This window comes from Mastigoproctus giganteus, chromosome 10, assembly GCF_048544385.1.
Source record: "Mastigoproctus giganteus isolate SK-2022 chromosome 10, ASM4854438v1, whole genome shotgun sequence".
NCBI classification, from domain to species: Eukaryota; Metazoa; Arthropoda; class Arachnida; order Uropygi; family Thelyphonidae; genus Mastigoproctus; species Mastigoproctus giganteus.
The window spans coordinates 112,044,167-112,070,803 of NC_143584.1; the positions used below are offsets into that span (position 1 = coordinate 112,044,167).

The 26,637-nt window shown below is 36.9% G+C and overlaps 1 protein-coding gene across 1 annotated transcript in view; it reads right to left on the reverse strand.

The window, feature by feature from the left end:
• The window catches only part of spen (spen family transcriptional repressor split ends), a 575,365-nt gene that overhangs the window by 80,470 nt on the left and 468,258 nt on the right, over nt 1-26,637 (reverse strand). The window contains exons 15-16 of the mRNA XM_090382996.1: nt 22,589-26,601; nt 13,486-13,935 (exon numbers count right to left, since the gene is read on the reverse strand). Of these exons, the coding sequence (XP_090239122.1) occupies nt 13,486-13,935; nt 22,589-26,601 (4,463 nt within the window). The remainder of the gene's footprint in view (nt 1-13,485; nt 13,936-22,588; nt 26,602-26,637) is intronic.

Sequence of the window (26,637 nt, forward strand, 5' to 3'; positions counted from 1 at the left end):
TTCGATTGTTTATTTGGGTTATTTTTATGTTAATTTTCGCTCTACAGTTTTTGCCATACTACTGGCTTATGTTTTATTTAATTTAAAATAATGGATGTATTTCAGCTTCATATGGAGGAATTGCATGTCGCTGCCTCTAATGAATGCTTAATTATTTCTTCATTTTATTATAATTTAACTTTATTTAATATATTTCAATGATAGTATATATACATATATACATACATATATATATATACATATATACATACATATATATATATATATACATATATACATACATATATATACATATATACATATATACATACATATATATACACACACATATATACATAAATACACACACACATACATATACACACACACATATATATACATATATACACACACATATACATACATATATACACACACATATACATACATATATACACACACATATACATACATATATACACACACATATACATACATATATACACACACATATATATACACATATACATACATATATACACACACACACACACACACATATACATACATATACACACACATATACATACATATATACACACACATATACATACATATATACACACATATACATACATATATACACACACATATATACACACACATATATACACACATATACATATATATATATACACAATATTAAGGGTAATATAAAGAACCATTAGAATAAGCAAATCAATCCAATAATAATACCATCAGGGACCTAAGAAAACGCAAAAAAAAAAAAATTATTATCGCTTTTTACCGACAATCTAGATGACTTCAACTGGGGCCAACCACCCAGAATGAAGGCACAAAACGACAAGAGGTTCTCTGTTTCTGTGATGATCAATATATGCTAAGTAATTTAAATCTAAACCAAATATAAACCAGTATAGGCCGAATGTAAATCGAATATAAATAAATCGAAAGGTGATAATAATAATAAATATTATTTACATATTAGTTACAGTTATTGTCGTTTTAACTTTCTTTCTTTACTTTTTTATCAATAATTATAAATATATATATATATATACACATATATACAAATATATATACACATATATATATACACAAATATATATATACATATATATATATATATATATATATATATATATATATATATATATATACATAGCTAGACCTCTCTTTAACGAACTTCCATATAGCGAATTTTTCTATGTAGTGAACTTTTTGATTTCCCCTTGGTCACTACTTGAAAATAGTTTCTGTATAACAAAGAAAATTTCCATATAAAGAACTGATTTCAACAGACCTGGGTAAGCATTGTTCACACGTCTGGCCTCTCGGTAATAAAGCTGATGTAGAAAGCACAAATTAAGAGGTAAAAGGATTAAGAATTAATCCCATTAGCTCTTAAAAACTAAAGGGAGTTAAAGCTAAAGATCTATGAAAAAGCTAATGATCCATAAAGCTAAAGAACCATGAATCAAGAGCTAAAACATTCTACAATGTAGTGGTGCCTGTAAAACCCTGCTGGAGGAAACTGGCCAACCATGGCACGGGATAGAAAAGGAGGGAAGGTTATGGGCAAGGGCTTTGCCCAGCAGTGGGTCAGCAATGGCTAAAAAGAAGAAGAAAAACTTATACACTACTTATGTACTGAGAAGTTGCACTGGTTAACTGCTATCTGTGTCCACAGTCATTGGCAAAGATTAGGGCATATTCTGGACACAGACATTGGCTCTGGTCAACCTGTTTTCTACTGTAAGCAGGGCCGTACTTATAAACAGGCATGAGGCACTGGCCTTAGGCCTCACCATAGACAGGGGCCTCGCATGGCCTCTCTAACCTCAAATTTTTAAAGCGATCTTTGTATTGCAATGTTTGTGCTTAAACAGATGGGTAAAATAATTGTTTTTCCTTTTTGGGCACTGGACCTCTGGTATTTTTAAAGAGGGCCCCGTAAGAGCTTGGCGCCTCGGGCCTTGAGAAGTGTAAGTATGGTCCTGACTTAAGCATCCTATCAGAGAATTAGGAGAAATGATTTTCCTTTCGGGATCTCGGAAATTCATCTGTTGTTTTGAAGAAATGAGTCACTACACTTTTGCTAGATTTCACCTGTCTCTGTTTACATGGTAGGTACAAATGGTCCATGGTAGGTCCCTAAATCAGTTTTGTTTTAGATACTGTGCAAGTAACCTTACAGTGTCCAAGAGGAAATTCTTGAGTGTAGTGAAAAAAGTGGAAGTTCTTAATAGTGAATATCAAAGTGTTAAAAAAAAAAAAAAAAGAAATTCTTTTAAAATTTGGTATTCCTGCCAGTAATATGTTAACCATTCTGAAAAACTGTGTTTCAATTTTAAAAATGTTTGAGGAAATGGGACCCAGTCAGAAGCATGCGGAATTATGCCTTTGTGAAGATGTAGATCAAGCAGTTTTTAAGTGGATGAAGTTGATTCGAGATCAAAATGTGCTGATATCAGGGTCATTAACATGTTGACTGTCAAGTTAATTTAAGAAAAAAAATTCCCCAGGACCAAAAAATATTTAGTAAATAATTTGATTAGTAATTCTAAAAGAAATATTGAAATGTCAGTGTTATGCAGTTTTTTCGCTTAAAATATCAAAAAAGTCTTTTTTTGTGTCGCATATATGTGGCCAATGTGGCCCAGTAGGTCACTTCATTTCTTGAGATGCCGCGACAGCCACATACATGTGACGCTATTACAGCATACATATGAGGGTCGTTTGTGATTAGTTCATTGCACACATGGCACATGCTACAATAAAACTAATTGCAATAAATAATACGCTTGTTTTCTTGCATCACATGCCACGATTACTATTACTATTCAGGTAAATTTGAAAATTATATAAAATCTGTAGGTTTAGCTGGAAAGGTCTGCGAGGAGTTATCGCAAGGACTTCTAAATCATCAGCATGTTCGGGAGGCAACTAGAGGGAGTAATACTTTTGATTTGATTATCAGTAGTGATTCTTCATGCATTAAGAATCTGCAGGTAAATGAACCACTAGGTGGCAGTGATCACAGTGTGCTGAAGTGGGATTTACTCAAAGAGGTAACTACCATTAGGGGTAAAGGGAAGGGTTATTGCTTTCGTAAAGGCGACTACGATGGACTGAGACAGTATTTAAATTCTATACAGTGGGACCAACTGATGATGTTACCAACAGCAAACTCAAAATGGGAAGCATTCAAAGAACTTATCTTGGAAGCTACTAGGCTTTACATACCAACTAAGAAATATTGTTCAGGGTTTAGGCCTAAGTGGATGTCAGGTGAACTAATGAGACATATGGCAGAGAAGAAAAATGCATGGGATACATACAAATTAACAAGTGACACAGAAGCCTATGTGTCACTTGTTAATACAAGTGACACATAGATACAAGTTGATCTGTAACCAAGTTACAAAGGAGGTTAGGCACGCGAAGGCAGATTACGAGAAATCTTTGGCAAGGGATGCAAAGAAAAACAGCAAAGAGTTCTTTACTTATGTAAACTCTAGAAGGAAGGGGATGAATCAGATTGGTCCACTTGATATCGATGGGTCAACTGTTGGTGATCCTGCTCAGGTAGCTAACAAACTAAATGAATATTTTGCATCGACATTCACACATGAGGAGTTATTCAGCGAGGGGAATGCCAGAGGTGTATTCAACTCTGGCAGTAAGCTAGAGAATCTTGTAATAACTGAGAGTAAAGTGGAGGAGAAATTGTTGAAGATAAACACAAGAAAGGCACCTGGGGTGAATGGAATCTATCCAGTTATATTAAAGGAGGCAGCAAAGGAAGTAAGCAAACCCTTTGCCATAATTATGAGAGCTTCCTTGGACTCAGGGGAAGTACCCATGGACTGGAGATGCGCAAATGTGACCCCAATTCACAAAGGAGGATCAAAGGGCGACACAAGTAATTATAGACCTGTTAGTTTAACTTCTGTTCCCGGAAAATTAATGGAGGCACTGGTTAAAGAAGCATTGCAGGATCATCTAGACAAGACTTCAGTTATAGCTCGGACACAGAATGGTTTTGTTAAGGGGAAGTCTTGCCTGACCAATTTGATTGGATACTATGATGCAGTCACAAAAGAACTGGATGCAGGGAATAACTTTGATATTATATACTTGGATCTTAGAAAGGCTTTTGATACTGTTGCACATGGAAGACTGCTGCACAAATTGGAGCAGTGTGGCATTGGAGGCAAATTGCTGCTATGGATAAAGGGGTGGTTGAGGGGGAGAAGGCAGAGAGTGGTAATCAATGGACACTGCTCATCGTGGACTAATGTTATTAGTGGAGTCCCCCAGGGTTCAGTATTGGGTCCATTATTGTTTTCTGTATTTATAAATGATATTAATGATGGTATATCAAGCTTAACGTCCAAGTTTGCAGACGATACGAAGGTTGGCAGGGTAGTCAAGGACACTACTGACACTAGGCTACTGCAACAGGATCTGGAAAGGTTGAGCAGATGGGCTGAGAGGTGGCAAATGAAGTTTAACATTGACAAATGTAAAGTACTACATATGGGAAACAGCAACCCCAGAGCAATGTATCAACTCTGTGGTACTACACTGACAGTGGTAGAGAATGAAAGGGATCTGGAGGTGGTTGTGCAGGCAGATATGAAGTTTTCTGAGCAGTGCAGACGGGAAGCAAGAGTAGCTCATGGTGTCTTATCAATGATATACAGGAATTTTTCTAGCAAGGATAAGGAGGTGATTATTCCCTTGTATAAGGCAATGGTCAGGCCACACCTAGAGTACTGTATACAGGTCTGGAGGCCTCATTTCAAGAAGGATGTAGAGGTGCTGGAACGAGTACAGAGAAGGGCAACAAGATTGGTGAATGGAACAAAGGGGTGCTCTTATGAAGAAAGGCTTAAGTTTTGCAAATTACAGTGTCTGGAGACTAGGCACCAGCGAGGTGATCTGATAGAGGTGTATAAAGCCTTGAATGGTTTGAGCATGCTCAATGCTGATGGGATTCTTCCTCTAGCTCAGAATAATCACCTGAGAGGGCATAAATTCAAATTGAGGAAAGACAGATGTAGGATAGACGTGCGGAAATTTGCCTTTAGCCAGCGAGTGGTTGGTTGGTGGAACAGACTTCCATCCCTTGTAGTGGAGGTTTTTAGCCTAAATAAGTTTAAGGCTCAGCTGGACAGGTATTTTGAACGAACAGAGGGGTGAAGTGAAAGTGGTTTTTTTTTTTTTTTTTTTTGGCTGATGCTGCATAAGCTTGCTTTCTTGCATCAAATGCCTCTACTAATGCTAATGCTAAATGAAGGTCACACCTTGTACAAAGACAACTTTTATACCAGCTACCATCTGGTATAACGATTACTATTACTATTCAAGTAAATCTGAAAATTATATAAAATCTGTAGCAGAGTAAAATCTCGTGGCAGAGAAGAAAAATGCATGGGATACATATAAATTATCAGGTGACACAGAATCCTATGGCAGATATAAGCTAGTCTGTAATCAAGTCACAAAGGAGGTTAGGCAGGCAAAGGCAGATTACGAGAAATCTTTGGCAAAGAATGCTAAGAAAAACAGTAAGGATTTCTTTACTTATATAAACTCTAAAAGGACGGGGATGAATCAGATTGGTCCACTTGATATCGATGGTTTGACTGTTGATGATCCTGCTCAGATAGCAAACAAACTGAATGAGTATTTTGCATCTACATTCACACATGAGGAGTTATTAAGGAAGGAAAATGCCAGAGGGTTATCAAATTGTAGCAGGGTGCTTAATGATTTTGTAATAACCGAGAACAAAGCGGAGGAGAAATTGTTGAAGTTAAACATACGAAAGGCTCCTGGGGTGGATGGGATCTATCCAGTGGTGAGCTGTGAATATTTTAACAATGGGCTCGCAGTTTTTCCGACTTTCTACCGAGTAAATCTGGTCGGTTATGGAAGTGATGTTATCCGCGGCTTCCACTAGAGGCACTTGTCACGCTCGCACTACTGGTAGTGTGATTAGAACGTGTGACACATTTTTCGTGGCTGGTATGATATCTCGATTTCAGGGGCGGATTTAGGGGGTGGACAGATGCGGCTTATTACCCCCTTAACCATGCATATAAGTGAATGTGTAAAACATTCCTAGGTCTATCTAAAAAAAACTTAAAAACCTGGTCGTCATGCCTCGCCTTACGATGATAACTGTATACGACAATGTCTGGAGTTCTAACCTTTTAGAATTTTTGAGTAGTATGACGTCAAAATCATGTTTCCTGAAGTTACTACTGCAGTATGATTGCAACAATACAAATATTTGTCAACTGTTTCTTTTTTCATCTTGCATTTTTGTTACATTCCATTATTAGGTTCCCCTAACAGCTGCATATGTCGCTTCAACTACAAAATCGGTACATCAATCGGTGCTTTTTTTACAGAGATATTTAGATACGTTGCACTCGCACGTATACATCTCTTACTTTAGTTATCATAAATCCATTGTATCTTTTCTTCTATTATGAAAATCTGTGAATGATCAATAAAATATTTACAATAAAAAAGCTCTTTTATTTCGTAATCAATATATTCATAATCAATACACAGCAGCACACAACACCGATGGCCAAAGTGTGGAGTTAATCAGGATTTCAGGATTAATGCATGAGAGAAGACTCATCTTCACTGTAAAAATGACCGCAAGAAGAATCTCAGGGCCCAACATTTGGGACACCATGTGCTGGCGAATCCTCCAACCAGCTCTCCGCTCCACTCCCAAGCTACTTGCTCTTCCTTCAAGGTACATTTTAAAGATAGGTTCCTCCCTTATCAGAAGCTCCATCTAGTCTAATTCCTGGATACTGACTTGTTTCAGTGGGAGCCGACGCAGCTCCCACTGTAACAGTGGGTGTCAGCAATATATGTCCGACGAGGCGCCTGAAAAACGTAACGGTGTCAGACATATAGGGCCGACACAGCAGTCAACATGTTAATAAAAGAAAAGGATAGGGAATACACATCTTTTCTAGGGTATAAAACATTCCAAGCCAGTTCTGGCTGGCTGGACAAATTTAAAAGTGCCATGGCTTACTCGAAAAAGTTATTTCTTATGAAAGTGGATTTGCAATCAAAGAAGACTGTACCCATTGGAAAGAAACAGTTTTGAAAAAAATTACGGAGGACTACGAGCTCAAAGACATTCAACATTGATGAAACAGGTGTATTTTTCAAATGTTTGCCAAACAAGATACTGACTTTTAAAGGTTATAAATGTTTAGGTGGTAAAAATAGTAAGGAGAGAATTACACTCTTGGTTGGTGCAAATATGGCTGGTAATGAAAAACTGAAGTGTTTGGCAATACGAAAAAGTAAACAACCTCAATTTTTCAAAGGAGTGAAGTCATTATAGTTGGTCTACAACAAAAACTGCCAACCGAGCTAGCCGGGTGGGTAAAGTGGCTGCCTGGCAACCCAAAGGTCGCAGGTTCGAATCCCGCCTCGGGCTTGGATCAAAATACTGCAAAAACCTTGGGAGGTGCATTATGGCCACAGAAGCCGATGCGCCAACAACTACAAAAAAAAAAAAAAAAAAAAAACCCTCTTGGATGACAAGTGAAATTTTTGAACTTTGGATTTTAAATTTTGAAAGAAAACAGAAAAATCCTGTAGACAATTGCCATGCCCACCTTCACTCGGTGATTTCGAAATTTACAAGTGCAAAGCTTGTTTTGTTCCTTCTGAATACCATGCCTAAACTGCAGCTAATGGACCAAGTGATTGTCAAGAATTTGAAAATGCACTACCGAAGGTGCATACTGAGAAAAATTATACTGAGAATAGAAACCAATCAATCTATAGATTCTGTTATAGATTTGCGGATGTGGATATCAGAATTTGCAAAGTCTGGAGTCAAGATGTGATGAAAACAACAATTAAGAATTGTTATGCAAAAGCAGGTTTTGCTAAATCGCTAATTAAAGTGATGAGAGGGATGAACTACTACAAGGCATTGAGCAATCTTGGGAAGAGTTCCAAGCGAGGTTTGATCAGTGGAGAAATTGTTCTTGATGAATTTTTAGGAGGTGATAATGATGGCATAGTAGCTGAATATAACCAAGTGAGTCCAACGTTTTGGAGCATATTTAAAGAACTAATAACAATATCGATGATGAGTTGGATGAAAATGAGGGCAATATTAAGCTCTTCAAACAAGAAATGTTGGCAGCATTTGAAACTTTGCATCGAGGCCTTCAGTGGGAAGAAAATGCAACAGAAAATATATTTGAGTGTTTAAACAAAAATATTTTTATGAACTATGTACAGTAAAGCCCAGTGTATAACGAAAAATAACTAAATATTTTATGACATAATTCTTAAAAGTATACTAATACATTGTGTGCATCATCATGTAAGTAGTCATTTCTTAATATGTATGTATTAATATATTAATTGTTTTAAAATGTTAGAAATTTTATTCATTCCCACTTATTTCTGATTTATTTCCCATCTTTCACTATATTTCAGAATTTTTAGTATGTTTCATTGTTGAAAAGATCATATTTCTTTATAATGAAATTTCTGTTTAACAAATTTTTTCAAGAGAACTTTTCATTTTTTAAAGTTTTGATTTCGTTATATGGAGATTCAACTATATTTACAGGTGGCGGACAAAAAAACTGCATCACTTTAAAAAAAGTAATATTTGTAGTGAAACGTATAAGATATTGTTTGATTACAGTCATTTTGTTCAAAACCAATGTTTCGTGGACAAAAGTGCAATGGGACACCGTCAGCTTTTCTGACGAATCGAAATTCAACCTGCATGGCTCGGATGGGAAGAGATATGTCAGAAGACAAAAATCGGAGGCATACCATCCTGACTGCATAACACAGACTGTAAAGTTCCTCACCAGTCAGATGGTCTGGGGATGCATAACAAGCAAAGGGGTAGGACAAATTAAGTTCATTAACAGAACGGTGAATGCAGAAACCTACACTGCACTCTTGGAGGAGTGCTTAAAACCTGTTATAAGAGATCACCACACAGACGTCAAAAACTGCATTTTTCAACAGGACTCAAGCACATTGCCACACAGCAACACTGGTAAGTTTTATGCTATTTTGATTTAATGATGAGTTTGTCTTCTTGTCTCACAAGGCTTAAAACATAATTCCACCAGTGTTTTCCCTCTTTTTTTCCCTCCCTTAAGGTGCAGTCATACCTCAGAAATGGTGGCATTACAGTGTTGGTCTGGCCTGGCAAGTACAGATTTGAACCCTATTGAAAATTGCTGGTACATAATGTTGTCTAAAACTGCTCAGAAGCCAACAAGTAAGATTCAGCTGCAGGAGAGCATTGTAAGGGTGTGGTACCACGAAATTGTCTTTTCAGTTTGTACACGTAAATACAATAAAATGTATATTTGGTTTTCGTGATTGCCATTTGCATTATTTCTCATATTTCCATTAATTATGCATTTTACCATTTGGGAAGATATTTATAGCAATTAAGTATATCAAGTGGAGTCTTTTTATTGGATTTCATTCACAGAAATATATACCCATCTAACAAATGCATTTTGAATATTTCTGCAACCCACAATGCAGAGCAAAACACATTATTTTCAAAATTCACAAGTGATGCAGTTTTTCTGTCCGCCACTGTATATGCATAAGTTTCTCTGTATATGTATATGTGTATGAACACTCGGTTTTCTGAAAAGAAAATTCAAAGTTTTATGTTAGAACAACTCACTTTATTCTTATTTTTACATAAATATATAATAATAACTTTATTTATCATCAATTTGCTATACATAGAACGAATAATTTGACCAGTTCCAGAGGATCCGTTTTGCAAACCCCAGTTTGGGAAACGCTGTTCTAGATCATTCTGTGAAAGCGACAATATTTTGTACCCAAAATAAAGACTATGATAAATTCTAACAAACAGAAGATGAACTTATCATTTGTAAGGATGTTGATTGTCTAATGGCAGTAATGAACATGAGGCATGTTCCCGAAGAATGGAGACTATAGACGCTTCTAAGGTTAGCCTTAAGGGCGTGTTATTACACAACGGAAATATGCTGCCTTCAATACCTCTTGTGCATGCTATCCACAAAAAAGAAACATATGCAAACATGGAGAGCATCCTCTTAGGTGTACACTATCAGAAGTATTAGTGGCAGATATGTGGTGATTTAAAAGTAATTGCCATTTTATTAGGATTGCACTAAGTACTGTTGCTTTCTCTGCAAGTGGGATAGACATGCACTATGAGAAGAGGAGTTAGGCTCAACGAAAAAAAGCACTATTTCCATGTTTAGCAAAATCTATAAAGTAAACTTACTTTCATGCCCATAACAAGATATGACCCAAAATTTGTTGTTCGGGGTTATGTATAGCAGAGTTTTTGGAACTGGAAGGCAGAATGAAGTGTTATCATGGCCAGGATTTCCAATCAACTGAAGAAGATCATTAACATACCCAGGGATCAGTATTAGGACCACTGTTGTTTTTGATTTTGATAAATGACATCGATGAAGGGATAGAGGATGTGATGTCTAAATTTGCAGATGATGTAAAGATTGGTAGGGTGGTTAATGATCACTGTAGATAGACTTCAGGGATGGTCAAGAAAACAGCAGCTATGCTTTAATCTAGCAAAGCGTAAGGTATTAAACCTGGGGAACAGTAACCCCAAAATAACTTAAACACTTGGTGGAGTTCAACTAAAGCCAGTAGTGGAGGAAAGGGGCTTGGATGTTATGATATGGTCAGACATGAAGTTCTCCAAGCATTAATAGACAGGTTGCAAGGAAGGCACATGGTGTCCTATCGATGATTTATCCAACATTTGCTAATAGAGATAAGGACATCATAATCCCATTATATAAGGCTATTATAAAACCACACTTGGAATACTGTGTTCAAGTATAGAGACTGCACCTAAAGAAGGACATTGAGCTTCTTGAAAGGATCCAAAGATGGATAACTCGCCTAGTAAGATCGGCAAAAAGGCATCCATATGGGGAAAAACTTCAAATATATGGGTTGCAGAGCTTGGAAAATAGGCACCTTAGAGGAGACTTGATTGGGATGTTTAAAGCTCTCAGAGACATAAGTATATTGAACGAGGATGAAATTTTCGCAGTTATAAATGATTCTAGAACTAGGGCCCATAAATTCAAGTTGTGGGGGGGGGGGATGTTTAGAATGGATTGCAGGAAGTTTTATTTTAGTCAGTGAGTTAAAAATTACTGGAATAAGTTATCTACACAGGTGGTAGAGACTGACAGGTTGGGGAAATTCAAAGGTCAGCTGGATGGTTACCTATGGGAGGAGGAAAATGCATAGGTTGTCTATTTCCTTTTCTTTTATTAATTATTTATTTTTTTAAATTTTCTTCTCATTATTATTTTATTCTTTTTTTGGCTGATACAGCATAAGCTATAGGTTACCTTGCACCATGTGGCCACTGCTAATACTAATACATGAGGGAAAGAGTAGATCAAAAATACAGAACCTTGGGGAACTTCATTATTAGTTGAGAAGTCAGAAGACAATGAGCCTTCCACCACCAAATGCAACAGTGAGCAGTCAAAGTGAAACCTGGTTACTCAATTGCAAAAACTAGATGGCAGACTATAATATGAAAGGTTCCTTGGGTCTTTTTGGCCAAGTACAATCAAATGTCCCAGAGATATTAAGAGGAACTGTTTACATTTCTCTGAACTTTTCCATGAAATCTGTCAAAAGATGAGTAACATTTACCAAGATATGCCAGGAATAAACATTGATTGTATTGACAAAATCAATACAATCAATTTGAAGGAAGATTTCAAGATAGTCAAATACTCTTATCCACAGTTCTGCCTAAATTATTAATATCCTTTTAAATTGTATAGCATCACCTGAGCAGGAAAATCTACTTACATTTAAAAAAATCAGACAATGCCAGGATAGTTGTTTTGAAGGTTTCTGCTTCTCATCAGCTAATGGATAGTCCCTTCTAGGAAACACATGCCAACCTGTGAATAATGTATTTTGTCTAGTCAAGCAATGCATGGAAGTACAACTTCCATTTAAATGCATAACAACCATTCCTTTAACCCCCCTCGTAATTGGGTTGCATTAGTCCTAAATAGTACAATACCATAGGACTGTAGGCAGATATTTTAACCCAGATAAAGTATACAATTTTAACTCTTTCCTTTCTCATCTTAAAACCTGGTGGCTAGGGATTTTCTCAGTAATGCTTTCCATAATAAGCCCATCTCATCAACATTATAAATGTTTTCATTCTCAGAATTTACTATAACTGAAGCAAACTTACTTTAAAAGGAGATTTAAGGAGCAGATTTCTTCTCTCAGGTTTCCAGCCCTGCCATAGGGAGGCAGGAGCAGTGTCACTAGAGCAACTAAGCAGTATAAAAGCTAGCATATTAGTTTAAAGGGGGGGGGGTGATAATGGCTGCTTTGAGAAGTTGGTATTGTATGAATTTTATGCCAAGCATGCAAGGCAAACACAAATATTTTCATCTTATGTGACTAGAGGAGGAGAGCTTCCACCTATGCCTTCCCCATTCTGTCAAATAACTTTTTGCAGGTGGCACCTAGATCTTGAACAAATTTACCGAACCCTAGTAATAACGGTCCTTAATTTGTGCATTAATTGTTTTTGAAAATATTTCATGCACAAAGATATTAATGATATTAATGAAGAATACCTTATTAAAGATATCAAATACTGGAATATTAATTATCTAAGCTATCACACAATTTAACAGGATTATTTCATTACTTATTACAAAACCAGAATATAAATTCTGATATAGATCTGTAGAAGCATATGGGATGGTCTGCATGTTTAGCAGAATGAAAAACCCTCCACCTGTGACCAGCTTAACTGCAGCCTTTGAGTGAAAAGGCCTTTAAAAAATTCATATGATTGACAAAAACATTTTCATAAACCCAAACATTTTCAACAAGTAACAAAGTGTGGGTCCCCTATACTGACATGGAGATCAATTATCAATATTACTATAAAATGCAGCCTGTTATGCAGCAGGCAATTTTCTTACACATAACCTGTTTCCCAGCTCTGTCAACAAACTGCTTTCTCAGAATGGCTCCAACAGTTTGATGCTAAATATGATAAAAAAATAATAACAGACTACCTTTATTTTACTAACACAACTTTAAAGTGTGAACAAATTTGGAAATTTTTCTCACCCTATGCTAAGATTGAAAAAGAAAAAGTTATTTGGATAGATTCATAAAAAAAAAAGAAAAATATATAAAATAAATTAATAATCCACTGAAAAATATGCTGATTTTTCACCTCATGCATAGTACAGACTAAACACTGACTGTGCTTTACTCTCCACAACTTTCCATGCTGACCATCCACTGCTAAAAATATTGTCAGAAAAAATGAATTTTAATATTATAGAGATAATATTTATAATTATTACTGAAAACAAAAATTTAACATACCACAGCAGCTTCATAAGCAGGAACAGGAAACCCAACTTGATGCAAAAAAGAACTCTGTTTTGGTTGATGAGAATGGCTAACTTTAGATATAGGTGTTGTTATTGACTGAGTAATTCGAGGTTCAATCTTAACTATGGTAACTGGTGAAGCAGCACTGGAACTGACAGTGTCTGTAGGTAAGGATGCAACATGATGTGAAATGGTAGTTTCAGGCCGTGATGTTGTTCTCGAACAAGTAGTTCTAGTTATAGTCCATGTCGTGCCACTGTGTGTTGTCACTGTTACAATAGCAATTGAATCTTGTCTAGTATGAGCAGGTGGAGGCTGAACATGAGATGAACTAGAAGAAAGTGGCATGACAGATGAAACCGTTCTACTTAAAGTCTCTATGGGAGCATCAGTATCAGCAACAGTCTGTGTCACAGTAGTGGTTGTTTGGGTAATTGTATTCTGAAAAGAGAAAAACAAAATACAACAACAGAAACAAACTTCAGAATACTTTTCTTTAGGAGCCTGTAATACTACAGTCTTTAAAATTAAGGATGAAGATATACTGTGGAACACTTTAAAATTTGAAAAATTCAGTGGAAATCACACAAATTTTTAAATTTTCATAATCCAAATTAATATACGCAGTTCTGAGTTCAAAATGCTGATAAAAGTGTTGCTATCTTTTATTAAGGTGTGCTATAAAATGTGTTAATAGCACACCTTAATAAAAAAAAAAGAAAAAACCAGCAACACCTTATCAGCAATTAATCTCAACCCTCAGGCATATATCCTGCCAATTTCCTTTATGTAGTTGCAAGAATGTCTTGCCACTACTTTGATAAAATTTGTAACGAACTATTGGTGACAGGTTTCATTGGGCAGATCTGACAGCAAGTCTGCTGCCATAACCTTTCCATCATCACAGCTTTTCTACATTGTTGTCTATCTTGAAACAACATGTATCAACATGTTGAAACATTTTCTCCCTACCTCATATTAAAAAAATGTAATATTTCTGCAAGAACTAAGGCTAAACAAACCTTAGTTCATTTAGCCTTATTCCATATTAGCTTGACATCTGGTTATCTGAGCTACCATCAGAAAAATCTGTCTCAGCCAAGCAAGCTTCTACTATAAATATAATTATTGCTAGCTTCGTAACAAGATCAGTGCTATAAAATCAGTATTGTAATAAGATTTTTGGTGTCTGCAGTCAAATATAAAATTTACATCTTTGCTTTTCATCAATCTTTCATTATATGAGGGTGGTTCAAAAGGTTTGCATTCTAACACATACAGGAAAGCCATACAATTATGATTCCCTTTTTATTTTTTGACACAGCCCTTGGCCAATGTAATGCACTTTTCCCATTGATGCTCTTGTGCTTGATCCTAATGGGGAAAAAAAAAAAAAAAAAAAATCTTTATCTTTGTCCTCCAACCAAGCACCACAGCTGCAACCACCTCAGACTTGAAGACACATCTCTTCCTATTGATGTTATCCTTCAGTTTTGGGGAACAAATAAAAGTCACTAAGGGCAAGATCTGAAGAACAGGGTAATTGCCGAAGCAACTGAGATCCTGCAGTCTGTATGGTGGTAGTCATAATCTGGGAGTGTAACTGGGTGCACTGTTGTGAAGGAGCAAAACACCTTTTCATAGTTTTCCATGCTGCTTTTCTTTGATGGCTTAAAACAAAGTCACCTTATCCTCTAAAAACTGATGCCATCACCTTGCCAGATGACAAAGCAACACAGAACTTCTTGGGAGGTAGAGAATATGGATGTGTCCACATTAAACTTTGTTAGTCTTTGGTCAAAGACTAACAAAACGATGAACCAATGTTTCATTCAATGAAACAAAAAAACCCAGAAATTTTGTGGATCCTCACAAAGCATGTTCAATTTGGTGATGCACATTCATTTATGGCATGTTTTTTTTTTTTTTTTTTTTTCATCTGTCAACATTCATGGGTCCTCAAGCTTCCTTTTTCATTTTAAAAGATTTCATCAGGATTGAGTTGACACTGCTGATTGAAATGCTTACAGACTCAACTATACACTTAACAGTCATTTGTCTGTCTTGTCATTAGGTCATGCACATGGTTGATGTTTTCCTCAGTGGTGGATGTGGAGGGTTGTCCAGAACAATTTGTATCAATGCACAATCCCCTGCCACAATGAAATTCTCAATGCCACTAACTATGGAATATGCAGGAGCCGTATCCCACGTCTGCATCATATTAGCATGAACATCCTGTGAGGACATTCCTTTCAAAGGCAGGTATTTTATCACCACCCATAGTTCTTTCTTCTCCATTTCATAAATTTTTACTCCTTAGTTCACAAATTCACCTGCAAAAAAAAAAAAAAAAAAAAAAAAGCAGATTGGTCCTATTAAACTGGGATTTATTAAACAGATGACAAACAAAATGTACTAATTGCTGAAAAAAATACTGCATAATCATATTCACTAGAAGTAGGTTAGAAAACAAACTTTTTGGAATGCTCCTCATATAATTATACTATAATATAACTTATTTCAATTAATTATAATTAGATTATAAAATAATGTATAATAAAATAATAATAATAATTTTATTATTATTATTACTATTAAATTGTTATCCAAAAGATACAGGCTTTTATAACAATTTAGATAATAAAATACCCATAAATCCTACTGTATAAGGTATTTTTAAGAATGTACTTGTAATATTGTGTTTAAGTATACAGATCACACCTAAAAAAAAAAAAAGAAAGAAAGAAAGAAAAAGAAATTGAGCTTTTGAAAGGCTCTAAAGAAGGGCAATGTGCCTAGAGAGGTTGGCAAAAGGACATCCATGTGTTGAAAGACTTTGAATATGTAGGCCACAGAACTTCGTAACTAGGCACCTTACAGGAGATCTCACTAAGGTGTATATGGCTTTAAGCTCTGAAAGAAGAGTATATGACTACAAAACCAGGGGAAGTGTAGATTGACTGTGGGAGATTTTCTTTTAACCACAAATTGTTGATTACTGGAATAAGTTGCTTCCATGGGTGGTTGAGGCTGACAGCTTGGTAAGATTCAAAGGTCAACTGAATATCTACGTGATGAGGAAGTCAAACAAACAAATAAAAGAACTTATTTTACTATTTTTTTATATATTTATTATTTATTTTTTATTTTTTTGTGGCTGGTGCAGTAACACATTGGGTTTCCTTGCTTGTTTGTTTGTTTGTTATTTGGTTTTTAGGAGCATTAGCAACTAAGGCCATATTGCTCCAGGATATGCGGTGGTCATTCCCTGACCTTTCCGCATCCTCTGTATTTGGTGGTGACGGGCTCGAATCCCGTTCTAATCAAGAAGAGTGTGCTACGCACTGCTGCTCCTTCCCACCTGGCTACGGAGGTGCCTGGGTTTCCTTGCGTTATAAATGACTAATGCTAATAACAATCAATCATAATTTTTAAAATAAATTATTCGATCATTTGGGGGCACTTCTTTAACTTCACTTGACACCTATACTGAACTGGTATCTAAACAAGAGGTCACATCTGCCATACCCTATTGATGCCACCAAAAAAAAATACCTATAATCATACTGTTCTTGACATATTATTTGTCATACGGGTATAATTGCATAGTAATCCTCAAAAGAACACTAAGCGAAAAATTTTTGTGTATTCTATATACCTATTTCTAACTGGCATCCAATCTGATGTCCTATAATTAAAAGATAAGCAGAAAGATAAATGCTCAGCATACTGAACTGTATTTCGTGCTTCTATGAGAGGCGTTTGAAGAATTCATGGCCCGAGCATGAAGGGATTATTTGAGGAGTCTGGTAACATAGTTCCTTTTCGAGTCAATACACTTTTGCTGTAATGCACTGATTCCAGCTGCGAAAAAAGTTTCTCTTGGGACTGTAGAATGCATCTACTGCAACAATGACATCATTATTAGCACGAAAATGATTGCCAGGCAGTTATTTTTTTAAATTAGGAAAGAGGTGATAAATCTGGTGAGTATGGAATATGGTCCAAGGTTTTGAAGGTTTTGCCATGGTTGCACTGCACTCATGCAGTGCAGCTATGGCAAAGACAGACTTGTGAACAGGTGCATTGTCCTGGTGGAACGAGTAATAGTAATAGAGGCATGTGTTGCAAGAAAGCAAGCATATGAGCTTATGTAGCATCAGCCAAAAAAAAAAAATAAATACATAATAATAATAATAATAATAATAAATAAAAATAAAAATAATAAAAAAATTACAATAAATAAATAAATTTTTTAAAAAATTCACACAACCAATCCATCTAAAATTTTGTCCAGTTCCTCGAATTTATTTAAGCTATCAACTTAATTTGGCTGATGCTGCATAAGCTCATACACATGCTTTCTTGCATCACATGCCACCACTACTACTACTTCCACAATGACAGTGGAAGTTTGTTCCAGCAATTAACCACCTGCTGGCTAAAGGCAAATTTCCGCACATCTATTCTACAACTGTCTTTCCTCAATTTGAATTTATGCCCCCTTAGGTTTGTAATCTGAGCAAGTGGAAGAATCCCAACAGAATTCAGCATGCTCAACCCATTCAAGGGTTGAGCATGCTTATACTCAATCAGAGAGACTAGGCACCTCACAGGTGCCTAGTCTCCGGCCGCTGCAATTTGCAGAACTTAAGCCTCTCATAGTGAGGACCCTACATTCACCTCACCAATCTTGTTGCCCTACTCTGTACACGTTCAAGCAAATCTACATCCTTCCTAAAATGAGGCCTCCAGACCTGTACGGAGTACTCAAGGCGTGGCCTGACCATTGCCTTATACAAAGGGTTAATCATCTCCTTTTCCCTGATAGCAAAATTCTTGTGTGTCATTGACAAAACCCCATGGCATGCTCTTGCAGCCTGTCTGCATTACTCAGAAAACTTCATATCTGACTGCACAATTACTCCCAGGTCTTTTTCATTTTCTACCACCCTAAGTGTAGTACCACACAGTTGGTGTGTTTCTCTGGAGTTACTTCTACCCATATGCAGTACTTTCTACTTGTCAATGTTAAATTTCAGTTGCCACTTTTGAGCCCATTTGCCCAAATTTTCTAGATCCTGTTGCAGTAGCACACTGCCATTACTGTCATTAACAACCCTGCCAACCTTTATATTATCTGCAAACTTCGACACTACGCCTGATATACCTTCATCAATATTATTGATAAATATACAAAACAGCAGTGGGCCCGGGACTCAACTAATAACATTAGTCCCCGAAGAGTAGCATCCACTGATTACCACTATCTGTCTTCTCCCACTCAACCACCCTTTTATCCATTGTAGCAACTTATCCTTAATACCATTCTGCTCCAATTTGCACAGTAGTCTTCCATGAGTGCCAGTCATAAGCTTTCCTGAAATCCAAGTATATGATATCAAAATTATTTTTTGCATCCAGTTCCTTTGTAACCACATAACAGTATCCAATAAAATTTGTCAGACAAGACTTTCCCTTAACAAACCCATGCTGTGTCTGAATTATTGCTGCTGTCCTGTCTAGATGATCCTGCAATGCATCTTTAACCAGTGATTCCCATTTGCGAATTGGGGATACATTTGCACATCTCCAGACCATGGGGACCTCCCCTGAGTCCAAAAATACCCTCATAATTATGGCTAAGGGTTTGCTTAGTTCCTTTGCTGCCTCCTTTAATATAACTGGATAGAACCCATTCACTCCAGGTGCCTTTCTTATGTTTAACTTCAACAATTTCTCTTCCACTTTGCTCTCAATTATTACAAATTCGTTAAGCACCCTGTTACAATTTAATAAACTTCTGGCATTTTCCTTTCTTAATAACTCCTCATGTGTGAATGCAGATGCAAAATACTCATTCAGTTTGTTTGCTATCTGAGCAGGATCATCAACAGTCGAACCATCAATATCAAGTGGACCAATCTTATTCATCCCCTTCCTTTTAGAATTTATATAAGTAAAGCAATCCTTGCTGTTTTTCTTAGCATTCTTTGCCAAAGATTTCTTGTAATCTGCCTTCACTTGCCTAATCTCCTTTGTGACTTGATTACAGACTACTGTCACCTGATAATTTATATGCATCCTATGCATTTTTCTTCTCTACCACGAGTCTCATAAGTTCATTTGACAACCATTTAGGCCTAAACCTCAAACAATATTTCTTAATAGCTAAGAAAAGTCTAGTAGCTTCCACGATTAATTCCTTGAATGCTTCCCACTTAGAATTTATTGTTGGTAATATCATCAGTTGGTCCCACTGTACTGAATTTAAAAACTGCCTGAGACCACTGTAGTCTTGTATACAGAAGCAAAAACCCTTTCATTTACCCCTGATGGTAATTATATCTTTAAGTAAATCCCACATCAGTACACTATGATCACTGCCACCTAGTGGTTCCTCTATCTGCAAATTCTTAATACACAAATTATCACTGCTGATAACCAGATCAAGAGTATTACCCTCTCTGGTTGCCTCTCGAACATGCATGCTGCTCCAGAAAACAATCATCCACAAAAGGCTTGCTAGTGTGCGAGTGACCAATCCACAAGTTCCAGTCAATATCTGAAAAGTTAAAAATTCCCCCATTATAAGACATTCTGATTTACTAGCCCACTTTATTTCTCTGTACAATTATTCGTTGTACTCATTTGGGTCATTAGGCCTATAACACACTCCTACTCTCATTTTTGCTTTCCCAGTGTTTATGTCACACCAAACTGACTCGACATTCTGCTATCCATCTATATCAACTGGATGCTCTTGCTTTGATTTTATGTTTTTCTTAATTAACAGCATAACCCCTCCCTTCCTATCCTGTCTATCCTTTCTGTACACATTGTACTCCCCAAATTCCAATTCTGCATTCCTAACATCTGTGTGACACCACGTCTCTGATATCCCAACAATATCCGCCTTTGATGTCTTAACCAGCACTTCCAATTCATCAAATTTATATATTATACTTCTAGCATTGGTGTACATGCAAGTATACATGCACCGATTCTTATTCTTAGTTACCCTAACACATCCTATTTGTTTATTAGTTTCATGATGACTGCCATTGGTCCCTGAAAATCCCAACATCCCTTGCTCCAGGCCGCTGCTCATTCTAATAGAAGTAGTGCAAGAATCACCTTCACCTCTGCCTGCGGCTACTTTTAACCTTTCAGTCTGTAAATCCCCCCAAGCTATCAGTTTTCTGACCACCTAACGCTGCCTCGATACTATCAGCAAATACTCTTGCACCCCTTCTATTTAAGTATAACCCATCCCTGTAGAAGCAGTCTCTCCTGTCAACAAGCATAGACCACGCTGAAAAAAAATTCTACCCCATGAGCCTTGCACAATCCCTCCAGGGCCAAACTGATTGACAAGGGTCTCATCATATACTCCTTCCCATTGTGTCTGGGCAGAATTGCAGATACTTTCAAATTTAATCCTAACTCACGCCTTTTTTTTTTCAACTTTGACCTGTACTTATTGAATAAATCTGCAGATCTCCTACTCTTAATGTCATTGGTGCCAACATGCCAACACAATTCTGCAGATCTCTTACTCTTAATGTCATTCGTGCCCCTTAAAAGATGATATCTGCTCTACAACATCATCAACTTTTGTCCCTGGCAGACATACCCTGGTCCTATTCCATCTATTGTTTTTACACAATATATTACCCATCTCCCTGACAATACAGTCACCAACAAAAACTAACTCCTGTGGGACCAGTGCATTCCGCCTTGGAGATTGCCGCTGTGTTGCCTGATGCACAAGAGTGAGATCTAGTGTCGAGTTGGACAACTGAGAGCTTGACAGGCCCTTCATATTAATTTCTTTGAGAGTATCTACCCTACACCTCAAGCTCTCATAGATGCGCATCAGAACGCTGAGTTGATGCCTAATTTCTAGACACTCAGCTTCCATTGCTGAGTTTCCTCTGCATTTGTCTTTGATGTTTTCATGCAAACACCTTGCAAAGTCTGTCTAATATGCCCTTGTGAATGTGTGATCTTTCTGAAGGTAATCCACAAGCAACACTCCATCAGCATCTCAAAAATCTGATGCCATTACCTTGCCAATAGAAAAAATGAACTTGGCTTTCTTTGGGAGAGGGAGAAGAGCTGTGTTCACTGTTTTGATTGTTCCTTTGCATCTGGCTGAAAGTGATGGACCAAAATCTCATGCTTGGTCACAAACCTTGCAAGGAAATTTGTTGGATCTGCTTGAAGACAATGCAAATGTTTACTTGACTTAGACAAGTCTTGTGCACTTTTGATATGCTGTTAACAACATTTGGACTAATCGTGCTGACACATTTTTCATAGCAAGAATCTCTGTTATTATGTGGTGTGTAACGCATAGTAATGCATGTTCAGATGAAATGCCCAAGACACTGACAATATACCAAACTGTCACTCTGATCACTCATAACCAGATCATGCACATTGTCAACAACCTCTGGAGCAGTGGATGTTGCAAGTCTTGCAGGCTATCCCTCCCTTATTTAAATTCTGCTGCCCACTTCTTAACCATGGAATAGGAAGGGGCATCCTCGTCCAATGTTGTAACGATGAGCTCATGAATTGCCTTTGGCATTAATCCTTTTTCCCCAAATATTGGATGACTACATGGTGACTGATTTTGTCCATCTTTCATCCTTCACACAACTTTGTTGACTTCAGGACCTGTAATTAAAAAAGGCCATTATTGAAACTGCATGAAACTTTGTGGGTTACTATTTGAAATGTTACACATTAAGTACAGAAATATTTATTGCTGTACCACTACCTTTTAATACTCAGGTCAGAAACATTTCAAATGGCACTCATAGATACAGAGCTGAAATTTGCTAATGTAGCAAATATTCAAAGTGTATGCACATTTTTATGTGCAGTGAACATGCAGACTGAGTGATCATTGACCACTGTTTATACAAGATAAGCATACAAATCTTGATATGTGCTTTTCAAAATAATTTTCCACAGAGGAAATAATCTGCCAAGCAAAGGGATACATACAATTCATTTCACACATAAATGCATGAGTAGGGGGGGAAAGTATATTCCATCAGAGAAAACTCAACCCACTTACCTCTATCTGTGATGTAACAGCAACTGCAGGCATTCCAACAGCTAACACGGATGGAGACTTATGAGAAGTATTACCTTTAGAAATACCATCTGAAAGTGATTTTGGCTGTTCTGCAGCAGATGTCATTACTGGTGATGAAGACGTTCGCAATGGGGTTTGGTGGCTATTAGTTGGTGATGTGATCACAGTTGTTGGTGGCCTTGGTGCTTTTACTCCTTGTGGAGATGAAGAAATTGGAAGGCCATGCGTTGACAACTGTGTAAATGACTGGTAAGGTGATACTGCTGGTGAAGGAGTTCTTGGCCAGCCAGTTAGTGGTTGACCAATAGACACTTGTGGCTGTCCAACAGGAGACAAAGATTTAGAAGTTGCACATGGTTCTTGTGATGCTATAGGAGCTGATATACTACTAGTGACAACAGTCATATTAGAAGTGGCAGTGGTGGTAGTTGTGGTAGTGGTGGTGGTGGAGGTGGTTGATATAGTTACATTTGAAGATAACAAATGAGAAGAATGACTTACTGGTAGTGTGCCTACAGGAGATGGCTTGTCAAGTTCAGGAGGGCCAACAGTTAATCCACTTGATGTTCTTGGGTGTAATATTACTTCTTTTGTAACTGGTGATAATGCTTTTGTTCCTGTGTTTAAATGAAGAGTTGAAGTAGGCATAACAGATGTAGTAGTTGTACAAAACTGAACTGAGGCTGTTGCCTGAGTTGTTGATACAGAAGAATGCAAAGCCTGAGAGGAAAGTGAAGAACTAACAGGTGATGATACTGAAGGGCCATTAGGTTCAGAGGGAGTAATCTGCCATGCACCAGATTTTTCTGATGTTGTCTGTACTTTACAAGGTGTATTCAATGAAGAACCTACTATAGATGCTGTTGTGCCAGTTGAACACGAAATAGTAGGACTTGCAGAAGAATTAACAGTCAAGTTATTTGAAGCACCATTACAGTCTATATTCACTGTGCCTGTGTTTGATACCAAAGTTGCAGACTCTTGTATAACTCCTGTTGGCTCTCCATTCTTATTAACAGGAGTAAGATATCCAGTGACAGGATCTATAAGAACAGCTGGGCTTGATCTTGAATCATTATCTTCTTCATTCTCTTCTTGAGTTTTGCTGGAAACAGAATGACTACAAATAGTTTCTTTAACTGTGGGCAGCAAAGTCATTCTTGGAAGTTCAACTTTTAACACAGGAAGAGGAGTTCTGTGATTACCATCTTGAGAAGCACTTGTCTTCACAAGACTGGATGTCTGAGAAGTAGATGGGCTTAAATTAATTTTGTCTTCACTAAGTGTTGAATCACTTTTAGATGATTCAGAGGACCGTTCACGAACAGTGATTTGTGTACGCGACATGCTGTTCATCATACTTTCTTTATGTGCTTCTTGCCTTGCAACAGACCTGGTAATGCGATATGACCTAAGAGACATTTTTGTTTCGTTCTTTGTGTTTTCTATTTCTGTGCTGTTTGTTGAATCAGTTAATATTGGTGATGATGATACTTCAGTGGAATGAGAAGTTTTCTTATTTTCAGGAATGTCTTTTACTGTATTATCTAAAATAATAAACATTGGTTCATTTTTATTTTTGTCCTGCTCAAAATGGCTATCTGTATATACCTCTTCATGCTGCTTTGTAACACCTTCTTCACTCTGTCGACTAGCTCGAGTTCTTCTTGTAACTCTTATTGGAGGAGTTTCGGCAATACTAGATTGTGAGCAGATAGTTTTAAAGTTTCCTTTAACAACATCTTCAATAACTTCATCTACAGAGGTTTTCCCAGCTTGATTCATAAGGCGGGTTGACTTCCTTGTAGACTTACTTGGACCAGCATAAGTATTTTCATTAACAACTAGCTCTTGTTTTTGAGCTGTAGATTTTTCTAAGCGTCCATTGTCTACTTTGGGCTCTTCAACATTTAAAGCTTCAGATGTTTTTACAACCTCGGCTGTACTACTGCAACTACCATCATGCCCATCTTTTTGATGAAGTCTTATAGTGATTGAAATTTTTCCATGCTGACTAAGTTCTGTAACATATTCTTTGCCAACAGTTTCTCTTTCTTCATGATGATGACTTTTGTGCCTTGATTCTTCATGTTTTCTTTCTTTATCATGACCAGATTCTACACTTTTATTTTCATGATGTTTATGTTCGTGAACATGAAGTGCATTCCTAGTTGAATCAAGCAACCTTTCTTTTACACTTGATTGCAGATCTCTTTCAAATGTAATTTCCTCATCTTCAGAATCTCTAAATTCGAACACATCATATGCACTGTCTTTTGCATGATCTTTAGTTTTCTGTTCAGCTGACTTTTCAGAAGATATCGATAACCACAGCCGTGACTCTTTAGGTCTATGGTATTCTTTATGCTCTGTATCTTCATGTTTAAACTCTTTGTCATTTAAAGGAGGCATAGGAAAATAGCTAGGATGAGGATCAGTTCCTCCACTTCCTTTCTTTTTCCTTCCTCTTCTCTTTTTAGGCTCTTCTGTTTTAGGATGTTCGACAACAGTCTCAAGCTGTTTTAGGTCTAATAATGCAGGCTCATTTACAGTTTGGTTGTCTTTGTTTGATATACTAACTCCAGTGTCAGTTGTAATATTATCTAATGGTTTACCCAGTTCATTTTCTTCTTCGAGGGACATTTTTAAAGAAACCTCTACCTGCTTAGATTCTTCTGTACTTGGTGATGAAGATAACACAGGTAATGGAACTAATTCTGTTCTATCCTCCTGAGATGACAAATCATCTGTTGTGACTTTAGATTGCTCTTCTGTTTCTTCTTGTTGTAACTGCTCTGTAACATCTGATCTCAATGATCTCCTAACCTTTTCTGCTGAAGGTGGTCGTCCACGTTTGCCACTGGACCGTGGGGGAGTTGATGTTTGAGGTAAATCAACAGCTGTGGTTTCATATCTTGGCAATGATAAGGAAGATTCTGAATATTTTCTTGTCTTTGGCCGCCTTCCTCTTCTTGGTCTGTCTGGCTTTCTCTTTTCATCTGGCTCACTTATTGACATGACATTTTCCCCCACTGGTGTACCCACTTCTTCTTTTTCAGGAGTCTCTTGTATTCGTTCCTCTGTATTTAGTTCAGAATTAAGAGAAAATTCTGGTTCAACTTTCATTTCATTAGAACTCTGTTCATTAATTTTAATATCATTTGATTCTTCTAACTGTACACTGGGAGATATATTTGATTCAGAATGTTCTTCTGTTCCTTGATCTTGGTCATGAGTATCAGCACATATCAGTTCAGAAATTGGAGGTAATTCAGTATCCGTGTCCTGTGAATCATCCATTTCCAGATCATTCTGAAGTACTTTAATCACATTTTCAGATTTTTTCTTATCTTCTGTATTATATGGTTCAACATCTAAAATAAGAGGCTTAAAATTACTACAACACAAATCTGATTCTGCATCAGCAGTACTTCCAGACTCATCACTGCAAGGAGTTTTAGTTTTATCTTCAATTTTTGGAATGTTTTCATTCTGCATATCAACAATTGAACTAATTGACTGGGAAATATCAGCTGTGCATTCTGAATAAGAAAGTACAGGAGTATTAACGGGTTGAAGAACTGGTGGATTATCATCGTCTTCTCTTGTGCTATCTGCTGTGTCATTAGTAATATCTTCAAAGTGTGCTAGCTGGTTTTCATTTTTCTCTGCAAGTTCCCTCACTTCATTAGCATTATGCGTAACCTCTTCTTTTGTTTTCTGTCCTCTATCCTTTCTCTTCTTTCTACGACATCTTCTACCCTCATTTTTCATTACTGGAAGATTATCTGTCACTTCCGGCTGCAAACTTACTGGTTCAGAATCCAACGACATAATGACAGGAGGCTCGTTCTGTTCAGATGATGAAATATGCTCATCAATGGCTTCTGTTTGGCTTTCTCCCTCAGTTGATGAAGTTGATTCATTTTTTATATCATCTTGTGTATCTGAATCCTTGTTGGCAAACTCATCTTCTATATGAACCAGGTGGCCTGAAGAAGGAGGTGGCGGTGGTGGAGGTGGAGGTG